Source organism: Scyliorhinus torazame, chromosome X (genome assembly GCF_047496885.1).
Source record: "Scyliorhinus torazame isolate Kashiwa2021f chromosome X, sScyTor2.1, whole genome shotgun sequence".
NCBI classification, from domain to species: domain Eukaryota; kingdom Metazoa; phylum Chordata; class Chondrichthyes; order Carcharhiniformes; family Scyliorhinidae; genus Scyliorhinus; species Scyliorhinus torazame.
Genome location: NC_092738.1, coordinates 2,475,412 through 2,488,570, shown reverse-complemented (window position 1 = coordinate 2,488,570; position 13,159 = coordinate 2,475,412). Strand labels below are relative to the sequence as shown.

The following is a 13,159-nucleotide window of genomic DNA, read 5'->3' as shown; positions in this document are numbered from 1 at the left end:
GCACAATACTCCAAATGTGGTCTCACCAGGGTCCGGTACAGTTGCAGCATAACCCCGCGGCTCTTAAACTCAATCCCCCTGTTAATAAACGCTAACACACTATAGGCCTTCTTCACGGCTCTATCCACTCGAGTGGCAACCTTCAGAGATCTGTGGACATGAACCCCCGAGATCTCTCCGTTCCTCCACATTCCTCAGAACCCGGCCGTTGACCCTGTAATCCGCATTCACATTTGTCCGGCCAAAATGGATCACCTCGCACTTATCAGGGTTAAACTCCATCTGCCACTTCTCGGCCCAGCTCTGCGTCCTATCAATGTCTCTTTGCCGCCTACAACGGCCCTCCCCCTCACCCACTGCTCCACCAATCTTGGTGTCATCAGTAAATTTACTGACCCACCCTCCAGCCCCCTCCCCCAAGTCATTGATAAAAATCACAAATAGCCGAGGACCCAGCACTGATCCCTGTGGTACACCGCTGGTAACTGGGCTCCAGTCTGAACATTTTCCATCCACCGCCACCCTCTGTCTTCTGTGTGATAGCCAGTTACTGATGCAATCGGCCTCGATTTCGCGCGACTCAATCTCCTTTTCTTTTCCAGATCAGCCCCTTGTTCCAGAAACTGGAGACTGAGCATATTGAGGATTTGCGACGGAGATACGGAGGTCAGAAGGTACACGTTCTCCCCCCCCCCCGTTCTTTAAAATGACGGCAAGTTTCGATCGGGTCGGCGCGGGGACCACCTTGGGCGGGACGGTAGCACGGCGGTTAGCACTGTTGCTTCACGGCGCCAGGGTCCCCGGGTTCGATTCCCGGCCTTGGGTCGCCGTCTGCGCGTTCTCCCCCGGGTGCGCGTGGGTTTCCTCCGGGTGCTCCGGTTTCCTCCCACAGTCCAAAAGACGTGCAGGTTGGGTGGATTGGCCGCGATCAATTTCCCGTCGTGACCAAAAAGGTTAGGAGGGGTCATTGGGTTACGGGGATAGGGTGGAAGTGAGGGCTTAACTGGGTAGGTGCAGACTCGATGGGCCAAATGGCCTCCTTCTGCACTGTAGGGATTCTGTTCTATGATTCTGTCCCCATCAAACACTCCCAGGACAGGTACAGCACGGGGTTAGATACAGAGCAAAGCTCCCTCTACACTGTCCCCATCAAACACTCCCAGGACAGGTACAGCACGGGGTTAGATACAGAGTAAAGCTCCCTCTACACTGTCCCCGTCAAACACTCCCAGGACAGGTACAGCACGGGGTTAGATACAGAGTAAAGCTCCCTCTACACTGTCCCCGCCAAACACTCCCAGGACAGGTACAGCACGGGGTTAGATACAGAGTAAAGCTCCCTCTACACTGTCCCCATCAAACACTCCCAGGACAGGTACAGCACAGAGTTAGATACAGAGTAAAGCTCCCTCTACACTGTCCCCATCAAACACTCCCAGGACAGGTACAGCACGGGGTTAGATACAGAGTAAAGCTCCCTCTACACTGTCCCCATCAAACACTCCCAGGACAGGTACAGCACGGGGTTAGATACAGAGTAAAGCTCCCACTACACTGTCCCCATCAAACACTCCCAGGACAGGTACAGCACGGGGTTAGATACAGAGTAAAGCTCCCTCTACACTGTCCCCATCAAACACTCCCAGGACAGGTACAGCACGGGGTTAGATACAGAGTAAAGCTCTCTCTACACTGTCCCCATCAAACACTCCCAGGACAGGTACAGCACGGGGTTAGATACAGAGTAAAGCTCCCTCTACACTGTCCCCGTCAAACACTCCCAGGACAGGTACAGCACGGGGTTAGATACAGAGTAAAGCTCTCTCTACACTGTCCCCATCAAACACTCCCAGGACAGGTACAGCACGGGGTTAGATACAGAGTAAAGCTCCCTCTACACTGTCCCCATCAAACACTCCCAGGACAGGTACAGCACGGGGTTAGATACAGAGTAAAGCTCCCTCTACACTGTCCCCATCAAACACTCCCAGGACAGGTACAGCACAGGGTTAGATACAGAGTAAAGCTCCCTCTACACTGTCCCCATCAAACACTCCCAGGACAGGTACAGCACGGGGTTAGATACAGATTAAAGCTCCCTCTACACTGTCCCCATCAAACACTCCCAGGACAGTTACAGCACGTATTTAGATACAGAGTAAAGCTCCCTCTACACTGTCCCCATCAAACACTCCCAGGACAGGTACAGCACGGGGTTAGATACAGAGTAAAGCTCCCACTACACTGTCCCCATCAAACACTCCCAGGACAGGTACAGCACAGGGTTAGATACAGAGTAAAGTTCCCTCTACACTGTCCCCATCAAACACTCCCAGGACAGGTACAGCACGGGGTTAGATACAGAGTAAAGCTCTCTCTACACTGTCCCCATCAAACACTCCCAGGACAGGTACAGCACGGGGTTAGATACAGAGTAAAGCTCCCTCTACACTGTCCCCATCAAACACTCCCAGGACAGGTACAGCACGGGGTTAGATACAGAGTAAAGCTCCCACTACACTGTCCCCGTCAAACACTCCCAGGACAGGTACAGCACGGGGTTAGATACAGAGTAAAGCTCCCTCTACACTGTCCCCGTCAAACACTCCCAGGACAGGTACAGCACGGGGTTAGATACAGAGTAAAGCTCCCTCTACACTGTCCCCATCAAACACTCCCAGGACAGGTACAGCACGGAGTTAGATACAGAGTAAAGCTCCCTCTACACTGTCCCCATCAAACACTCCCAGGACAGGTACAGCACGGGGTTAGATACAGAGTAAAGCTCCCACTACACTGTCCCCATCAAACACTCCCAGGACAGGTACAGCACGGGGTTAGATACAGAGTAAAGCTCCCTCTACACTGTCCCCATCACCACTCCCAGGACAGGTACAGCACGGGGTTAGATACAGAGTAAAGCTCCCTCTACACTGTCCCCATCAAACACTCCCAGGACAGGTACAGCACGGGGTTAGATACAGGGTAAAGCTCCCTCTGCACTGTCCCCATCAAACACTCCCAGGACAGGGACAGCACGGGGTTAGATACAGAGTAAAGCTCATTGCAGTGTTAAAACTAGAAGCAGAGGACAGAGCCTCAGACTAAAGGGACGATCCTTTAAAACAGAGATGAGGACAGAGATGAGGTGCTGGTTCAGTTTCAATTTCTTCAGCCAGAAGGGTGGTGATTCTGTGGAACTCTTTGCCAAATCAGAACAAAGAAATGTACAGCACAGGAACAGGCCCTTCGGCCCTCCAAGCCCGTGCCGACCATGCTGCCCGACTAAACAATCTTCTACACTTCCTGGGTCCGTATCCCTCTATTCCCAACCTATTCATGTATTTGTCAAGATGCCCCTTAAATGTCACTATCGTCCCTGCTTCCACCACCTCCTCCGGCAGCGAGTTCCAGGCACCCACTACCCTCTGCGTAAAAAACTTGCCTCGTACATCTACTCTCAACCTTGCCCCTCGCACCTTAAACCTATGCCCCCTAGTAATTGACCCCTCTACCCCGGGGAAAAGCCCCTGACTATCCACTCTGTCTATGCCCCTCATAATTTTGTCGACCTCTATCAGGTCGCCCCTCAACCTCCGTCGTTCCAGTGAGAACAAACCGAGTTTATTCAACCGCTCCTCCTAGCTAATGCCCTCCACACCAGGCAACATTCTGGTGAATCTCTTCTGCACCCTCTCTAAAGCCTCCACATCCTTCTGGTAGTGTGGCGACCAGAATTGAACACTACACTCCAAGTGTGGCCTAACTAAGTTTCTATACAGCTGCAACATGACTTGCCAATTCTTATACTCAATGCCCCGGCCAATGAAGGCAAGCATGCCGTCGGCCTTCTTGACTACCTTCTCCACCTGTGTCGCCCCTTTCAGTGACCTGTGGACCTGTACTCCTAGATCTCTCTGACTGTCAATACTCTTGAGGGTTCTACCATTCACTGTATTTAGTGAGTGTCTTTAAGACAGAGATGGATAGGTTCTTGATCAATAATGGGATCAGGGGTTATGAAATGAAATGAAAATCGATTATTGTCACGAATAGGCTTCAATGAAGTTACTGTGAAAAGCCCCTAGTCGCCACATTCCGGCGCCCGATCGGGGAGGCTGTTACGGGGAGAAGGCAGGAGAATGGGGATGAGAAAATATCAGCCATGGTTGAATGGCGGAGCAGACTCGATGGGCCGAGTGGCCTAATTCTGCTCCTGTGTCTTATGGTCTTAATGTAAGTTTACTTGTGACACTAAGAAAGATTATTATTATTGTGGGGTGAGTGGTGGAGTGGGGGTTGGGGGGGGGGACGAGAGACCAGGAGCAGTGGACCATCGACATCAGAAGGTCACCAATTCGGGAAGGGGTTGGGGGGGGGGGCAAATTCAGGGGGGTCCGTCTTCACTTGGGTGGGGGGGTGGAAATGTGAGATGAGAGCTTGACGCTAGCAGAGGGGGGCAGCCGGGAGCGTGCGCGTGACGGGGAATTGCGTCTCTCGGTGTGGGGGGGGTTAATAAAATGCCGTTCTTTGTCCGCAGGCCCCCGCCCGAGCCCCCCAGGCCACCCCGGGGGCTGACGCCCAGGAACTGCAGGAGCTCGTGACCAAGCAGGTGAGTGCGCCGCGGGCGAGTGCAGGGCCCCCTGCTGACCACACTGCGCACCTGCGCCGTGACGGGAGACCCAGTTTACATTGGGCGGGGGGGGGGGGTGGGGGGGGGGATTATTATCGACAGGCAGGGGTGGTTCCGACAATCTTGATTGGACCAAATAAGTTGAATTAAATAAACCGGGGGGGGGCGCAAATTGAACGGAGAGACTTTGGGCAGACGCGTTGAGTAGAGTCAACGCGACCGCAACGCGTGTCTACACCTCCCGCTGCCTGGGGAAAGCGGGCAGTATAATCAAAGATCCCACCCGGCTTACTCACTCTTCCAACTTCTTCCATCGGGCAGGAGATACAGAAGTCTTGTTGCTGCTAACTTTAGCCTTAGTTTAAGTGCTCTGTTCTATCACCTTTGCTCTCGAGTCCCCAGGTATCTTTCTGATACCGGCACGAGGTTCCAGTCCGAGCGATGATCAATAATCCAACACACCGCTTAGTAAGAGTTAAATCAACGCACATTTATTATACACAGTAATCAATACTCGTGCATAAATTCTACGTCTAAGCTACTTCTACAACTAACAGGCCAATACTTAACTTGGAACTGGCCCACCAGGTCAGGGAAACGAATGGCCTTTCGTTTGGATTCTGAGCCTGCGGGATTCGAAGCTGGTGCAGATTGGTAGCTAGGAGCGCCTATCTCGGTGCGAGCGTTGGAGTCAGACTGACGGGATGTTTCGCGATGGCTGGACCAGTCACTGTCGAGGGTTGGTCCGGGTCGCCGAGTGACCCGGTCAAGAAGAACGATTTGAACTTGGGGCTCTTATTCTTATAGTCCTCAGGGGCTTCCCGCCTTCCGGGCGGACCCTGTACCTGGTCCCAAGTGATTGGACTTTGTCCCGATCGCTTGGTTCGATTTTCTCCAATGCTGGAGCGATTCCTTGATCGATGGGCGGTCCTGAGGTGATCGTTCGCCTCCCTTTGTGTCGGCTCCTGTTGGCGCCTAAAAGTCTGGGTTGGCTTTGTGTGTCTAAAGTGTTGCCCATTGTTCCCGGGGATTGCTCATTAGTATGCAGATGGCTGGTGTTTCGTTATGCTGACGGCTACAGGTATCGATCTTGTCTGGCCTTCCCAGAGGTGAATACACAGCCAACCTGCAGCTGCTGGTTTTAGTCCTGTTGGCTGATTTTCCCATCAGCCATTGCTGTTCGCCATTTTAAATCGGGGTTGGCCATTTTAACTGGCTAGAAGTCTGAGAACACGCACGAACAGACTCAAAAACAGCTTCTTCCCCGCTGTTACCAGACTCCTCAATGACCCTCTTATGGACTGATCTCATTAACACTACACCCTGTCTGCTTCACCCGATGCCAGTGTTGTGTAGTTACATTGTGGACCTTGCATTGCCCTATTATGTATTTTCTTTTATTCCCTTTTCTTCTCATGGACTTTAATGATCTGTTGAGCTGCTCACAGAAAAATACTTTTCACTGTACCTCTGTACACGTGACAATAAACAAATCCAATCCAAACTCTGTATCTAACCCCGTGCTGTACCTGTCCTGGTAGCGTTTGATGGGGACAGTGTAGAGCGATCTTTACTCTGTATCTAACCCCGTGCTGTACCTGTCCTGGGAGTGTTTGATGGGGACAGTGTAGAGGGAGCTTTACTCTGTATCTAACCCCATGCTGTACCTGTCCTGGGAGTGTTTGATGGGGACAGTGTAGAGGGAGCTTTACTCTGTATCTAACCCCGTGCTGTACCTGTCCTGGGAGGGTTTGATGGGGACAGTGTAGAGGAAGCTTTACTCTGTTTCTAACCCCGTGCTGTACCTGTCCTTGGAGTGTTTGATGGGGACAGTGTAGAGGGAGCTTTACTCTGTATCTAACCCCGTGCTGTACCTGTCCTGGTAGCGTTTGATGGGGACAGTGTAGAGGGAGCTTTACTCTGTATCTAACCTCGTGCTGTACCTGTCCTGGGAGTGTTTGATGGGGACAGTGTAGAGGGAGCTTTACTCTGTATCTAACCCCGTGCTGTACCTGTCCTGGGAGGGTTTGATGGGGACAGTGTAGAGGAAGCTTTACTCTGTTTCTAACCCCGTGCTGTACCTGTCCTTGGAGTGTTTGATGGGGACAGTGTAGAGGGAGCTTTACTCTGTATCTAACCCCGTGCTGTACCTGTCCTGGGAGTGTTTGATGGGGACAGTGTAGAGGGAGCTTTATTCTGTATCTAACCCCATGCTGTACCTGTCCTGGGAGTGTTTGATGGGGACAGTGTAGAGGGAGCTTTATTCTGTATCTAACTTCGTGCTGTACCTGTCCTGGGAGTGTATGATGGGGACAGTGTAGAGGGAGCTTTACTCTCTGTATCTAACCCCGTGCTGTACCTGTCCTGGGAGTGTTTGATGGGGACAGTGTAGAGGGAGCTTTACTCTGTATCTAACCCCGTGCTGTACCTGTCCTGGGAGTGTTTGATGGGGACAGTGTAGAGGGAGCTTTACTCTGTATCGAACCCCATGCTGTACCTGTCCTGGGAGTGTTTGATGGGGACAGTGTAGAGGGAGCTTTACTCTGTATCTAACCCCGTGCTGTACCTGTCCTGGGAGAGTTTGATGGGGACAGTGTAGAGGGAGCTTTACTCTGTATCTAACCCTGTGCTGTACCTGTCCTGGGAGTGTTTGATGGGGACAGTGTAGAGGGAGCTTTACTCTGTATCTAACCCCGTGCTGTACCTGTCCTGGGAGTGTTTGATGGGGACAGTGTAGAGGGAGCTTTACTCTGTATCTAACCCCGTGCTGTACCTGTCCTGGGAGTGTTTGATGGGGACAGTGTAGAGGGAGCTTTACTCTGTATCTAACCCCGTGCTGTACCTGTCCTGGGAGTGTTTGATGGGGACAGTGTAGAGGGAGCTTTACTCTGTATCTCACCCCGTGCTGTACCTGTCCTGGGAGTGTTTGATGGGGACAGTGTAGAGGGAGCTTTACTCTGTATCTAACCCCGTGCTGTACCTGTCCTGGGAGTGTTTGATGGGGACAGTGTAGAGGGAGCTTTACTCTGTATCTAACCCCGTGCTGTTCCTGTACTGGGAGTGTTTGATGGGGACAGTGTAGAGGGAGCTTTACTCTGTATCTAACTCCGTGCTGTACCTGTCCTGGGAGTGTTTGATGGGGACAGTGTAGAGGGAGCTTTACTCTGTATCTAACCCCGTGCTGTTCCTGTCCTGGGAGTGTTTGATGGGGACAGTGTAGAGGGAGCTTTACTCTGTATCTAACCCCGTGCTGTACCTGTCCTGGGAGTGTTTGATGGGGACAGTGTAGAGGGAGCTTTACTCTGTATCTAACCCTGTGCTGTACCAGTCCTGGGAGTGTTTGATGGGGACAGTGTAGAGGGAGCTTTACTCTGTATCTAACTCCGTGCTGTACCTGTCCTGGGAGTGTTTGATGGGGACAGTGTAGAGGGAGCTTTACTCTGTATCGAACCCCGTGCTGTACCTGTCCTGGGAGTGTTTGATGGGGACAGTGTAGATGGAGCTTTACTCTGTATCTAACCCCGTGCTGTACCTGTCCTGGGAGTGTTTGATGGGGACAGTGCAGAGGGAGCTTTACTCTCTAACCCCGTGCTGTACCTGTCCTGGGAGTGTTTAATGAGGACAGTGTAGAGGGAGCTTTACTCTGTATGTAACCCCGTGCTGTACCTGTCCTGGGAGTGTTTGATGGGGACAGTGTAGAGGGAGCTTTACTCTGTATCTATCCCCGTGCTGTACCTGTCCTGGGAGTGTTTGATGGGGACAGTGTAGAGGGAGCTTTACTCTGTATATAACCCCGTGCTGTACCTGTCCTGGGAGTGTTTGAGGGGGACAGTGTAGAGGGAGCTTTACTCTGTATCTAACCCCGTGCTGTACCTGTCCTGGGAGTGTTTGATGGGGACAGTGTAGATGGAGCTTTACTCTGTATCTAACCCCGTGCTGTACCTGTCCTGGGAGTGTTTGATGGGGACAGTGCAGAGGGAGCTTTACTCTCTAACCCCGTGCTGTACCTGTCCTGGGAGTGTTTAATGAGGACAGTGTAGAGGGAGCTTTACTCTGTAACTAACCCTGTGCTGTTCCTGTCCTGGGAGTGTTTGATGGGAACAGTGTAGAGGGAGCTTTACTCTGTATCTAACCTCGTGCTGTACCTGTTCTGGGAGTGTTTGATGGGGACAGTGCAGAGGGAGCTTTACTCTGTATCTAACCCCGTACTGTACCTGTCCTGGGAGTGTTTGATGGGGACAGTGTCGAGGGAGCTTTACTCTGTATCTAACCCCGTGCTGTACCTGTCCTGGGAGTGTTTGATGGGGACAGTGTAGAGGGAGCTTTACTCTGTATCTAACTCCGTGCTGTACCTGTCCTGGGAGTGTTTGATGGGGACAGTGTAGAGGGAGCTTTACTCTGTATCTAACCCCGTGCTGTACCTGTCCTGGGAGTGTTTGATGGGGACAGTGTAGATGGAGCTTTACTCTGTATCTAACCCCGTGCTGTACCTGTCCTGGGAGTGTTTGATGGGGACAGTGCAGAGGGAGCTTTACTCTCTAACCCCGTGCTGTACCTGTCCTGGGAGTGTTTAATGAGGACAGTGTAGAGGGAGCTTTACTCTGTATGTAACCCCGTGCTGTACCTGTCCTGGGAGTGTTTGATGGGGACAGTGTAGAGGGAGCTTTACTCTGTATCTATCCCCGTGCTGTACCTGTCCTGGGAGTGTTTGATGGGGACAGTGTAGAGGGAGCTTTACTCTGTATCTAACCCCGTGCTGTACCTGTCCTGGGAGTGTTTGAGGGGGACAGTGTAGATGGAGCTTTACTCTGTATCTAACCCCGTGCTGTACCTGTCCTGGGAGTGTTTGATGGGGACAGTGCAGAGGGAGCTTTACTCTCTAACCCCGTGCTGTACCTGTCCTGGGAGTGTTTAATGAGGACAGTGTAGAGGGAGCTTTACTCTGTAACTAACCCTATGCTGTTCCTGTCCTGGGAGTGTTTGATGGGAACAGTGTAGAGGGAGCTTTACTCTGTATCTAACCTCGTGCTGTACCTGTCCTGGAGTGTTTGATGGGGACAGTGTAGAGGGAGCTTTACTCTGTATCGAACCCCGTTCTGTACCTGTCCTGGGAGTGTTTGATGGGGACAGTGTAGAGGGAGCTTTACTCTGTATCTAACCCCGTGCTGTACCTGTCCTGGGAGTGTTTGATGGGGACAGTGTAGAGGAGCTTTACTCTGTATCTAACCCCGTGCTGTACCTGTCCTGGGAGTGTTTGATGGGGACAGTGTAGAGGGAGCTTTACTCTGTATCTAACCCCGTGCTGTACCTGTCCTGGGAGTGTTTGATGGGGACAGTGTAGAGGGAGCTTTACTCTGTATCTAACCCCGTGCTGTACCTGTCCTGGGAGTGTTTGATGGGGACAGTGTAGAGGGAGCTTTACTCTGTATCTAACCCCGTGCTGTCCCTGTCCTGGAGTGTTTCATGGGGACAGTGTAGAGAGAGCTTTACTCTGTATCTAACCCCGTGCTGCACCTGTCCTGGGAGTGTTTGATGGGGACAGTGTAGAGGGAGCTTTACTCTGTATCTAACCCCGTGCTGTACCTGTCCTGGGAGTGTTTGATGGGGACAGTGTAGAGGGAGCTTTACTCTGTCTCTAACCCCGTGCTGTACCTGTCCTGGGAGTGTTTGATGGGGACAGTGTAGAGGGAGCTTTACTCTGTATCTAACCCCGTGCTGTACCTGTCCTGGGAGTGTTTGATGGGGACAGTGTAGTGGGAGCTTTACTCTGTATCTAACCCCGTGCTGTACCTGTCCTGGGAGTGTTTGATGGGGACAGTGTAGAGGGAGCTTTACTCTGTATCTAACCCCGGGCTGTACCTGTCCTGGGAGTGTTTGATGGGGACAGTGTAGAGAGAGCGTTACTCTGTATCTAACCCCGTGCTGTACCTGACCTGGGACTGTTTGATGGGGGCAGTGTAGAGGGAGCTTTACTCTGTATCTCACCCCGTGCTGTACCTGTCCTGGGAGTGTTTGATGGGGACAGTGTAGAGGGAGCTTTACTGTGTATCTAACCCCGTGCTGTACCTGTCCTGGGAGTGTTTGATGGGGACAGTGTAGAGGGAGCTTTACTCTGTATCTAACCCCGTGCTGTACCTGTCCTGGGAGTTGCCAGAGCGAGACGACTCTCTGCGAGCTCTCACAAACAGATCCACTTTTTACTTAACTTATACTAGTTCTAATCTTTTGAAATTTAATTCTAAACCTAACATTATTACATTGTGGACCTTGTGTTGCCCTATTATGTATTTTCTTTTATTCCCTTTTCTTCCCATGGACTTAATGATCTGTTGAGCTGCTCGCGGAAAAATACTTTTCACGGTACCTCGGTACACGTGACAATAAACAAACCCAATCCAATCCAAGGATAGGTGGGCAGAATGCGCGGGAGGACCGGCGAACCATGTCCACGTGTTTTGGACGTGCCCGAACCTTCGGGGACTTTGGGCAGGGGTTTGCGGGCGTCGGGTCTGCGGCGTTGAAGACCAGCGTGGCGCCGAGGCCGGAGGTGGCGATTTCCGGGGTGTCGGAGGACCCCGGGGACCCAGGAGGAGAAAGAGGCCGACGTTCTGGCCTCTGCCTCCCTGCTAGCCCGGAGGCGGGTACTGTTAGCTTGGAGGGACTCAAAGCCCCCCGCCCCCCCGAAGTCGGAGGCCTGGCTGTCGGACATGGCTCGCTTTCTCCGTCTGGAGAAAACTTAAGTTCGCCCCGAGAGGGTTCGCCCAGAGCTGGCAACCGTCCGTTGACTTCTTCGCGGGGAATTAATCGTCAGCAAGGGGGTGGGAGGGTCGCGTAGGACGGGGGGGGCAAATAGGCGGGTCTTGGCGAGTTGGGAGTCGGTGATCGAAGTGTTTGTTTCTTTGTACGTTTTTATACAGTTGCGGTTTGTAATGTCCATATATACCTCGTTAAAATTGTTTGTTTTAATAAAAAAAAAAAGGCACGCTTGCGAAGCCTCAAACTGGGATGTGATTGAAGGGGTCGACGATGCACCTTGGTCCCCTGGGGTGCCCAGCGGGCACGGGAGGCCCCTAGCGGCGCCCGTGGACACCGCTCGGGCGTCGCGGGGATGGTGCCAACGGCGCTCGAGAGAGAGAGAGAGAGAGAAAGGGGGTGGGTGGGCAGACAAGTGGCGGATGCAGTTCGGTGCATCCACCCGGCAAGGTGCTCCGTGCTGGCGGAAGGGATCGGGGGGGGGCGGTGGAATCTCTACACGCGCGGTTTTAACGAGCGTCCCGTCCCCCCCCCCCAACGCCCCGGGTTTCGTGTGCGTCGACCTTTAACGCTGGCGACGAGGACCCGTTGAGAGCGCGGTTAGCCGAGCAAATGGGCTTCGCGAATGAACCTTTCTCAAAATCCCCCAGTTGGGCGCCAACTGTTGCAAGCGGCGCGATTATATTTGATTTCATTTTGGGTTGTTTGTTTTTTTCCAACCCAGGGCAACCGGGTCCGTGAGCTCAAGTCCCAGAAGGCGGAGAAACCGTTGATCGACGCAGAAGTGGCCGCCTTGCTGGACCTCAAGAGGCGCTTGGCGGGGTCCAAGACAGCGGGGAAGAAGTGAATGGGCGGGGCCGGCGGGCATCACCCCCCCCCCTCCCCTCTCTCCCAAACCCCCCCCCCCCGCCTCCCTTGCTGCCTCTCATCGCTGGAGGGACAAGCCCGTGACGTTGCCGCGTGCGTGTCTTTGCAAACGGGTGCGGCGGCGGGAAGGAGCCTCGGCGACAGACGCCGTCTGTCTGGCGACGGGAAAAATAAAAGCTTCAATTTAAAACTCTCTCTCCTGTCGGGGGACCCCCCCCCCTCTGTCTGTTCTCTGAAACGGCTGGCGGTGCTGCCTCGCGAATTCGATTCCACCCTGGGGCGACTGTCCGTGCGGAGTCTGCGCGTCCTCCCCGTGTGTGCGTGGGTTTCCTCCGGGTGCTCCGGTTTCCTCCCACGGTCCAAAGATGTGCGGGTTAGGTGGATTGGCCGCGATAAATTGTCCTTAGTGTCCAAAGATGTACAGGTTAGGTGGATTGGCCGTGTTAAATTGTCCCTTAGTGTCCAAAGATGTACAGGTTAGGTGGATTGGCCGTGTTAAATTGTCCCTTAGTGTCCAAAGATGTGCAGGTTAGGGTGGATTGGCCGCGATAAATTGTCCTTAGTGTCCAAAGATGTACAGGTTAGGTGGATTGGCCATGCTAAATTGTCCCTTAGTGTCCAAAGATGTGCAGGTTAGGTGGATTGGCCGTGTTAAATTGTCCCTTAGTGTCCAAAGATGTGCAGGTTGGGTGGATTGGCCGCGATAAATTGTCCTTAGTGTCCAAAGATGTACAGGTTAGGTGGATTGGCCGTGTTAAATTGTCCCTTAGTGTCCAAAGATGTACAGGTTAGGTGGATTGGCCGTGTTAAATTGTCCCTTAGTGTCCAAAGATGTACAGGTTGGGTGGATTGGCCGCGATAAATTGTCCTTAGTGTCCAAAGATGTGCAGGTTAGGTGGATTGGCC

At 52.8% G+C, this 13,159-nt stretch overlaps 1 protein-coding gene across 1 annotated transcript in view; it reads left to right on the top strand.

Moving 5' to 3' along the window:
• The window catches only part of mars1 (methionyl-tRNA synthetase 1), an 83,044-nt gene extending 70,598 nt beyond the window's left edge, over positions 1 to 12,446 (top strand). The window contains exons 17-19 of the mRNA XM_072493610.1: positions 603 to 674; positions 4,541 to 4,612; positions 12,111 to 12,446. Of these exons, the coding sequence (XP_072349711.1) occupies positions 603 to 674; positions 4,541 to 4,612; positions 12,111 to 12,233 (267 nt within the window). The 3' untranslated portion in view covers positions 12,234 to 12,446. The remainder of the gene's footprint in view (positions 1 to 602; positions 675 to 4,540; positions 4,613 to 12,110) is intronic.
• Positions 12,447 to 13,159: the final 713 nt, after the last annotated feature.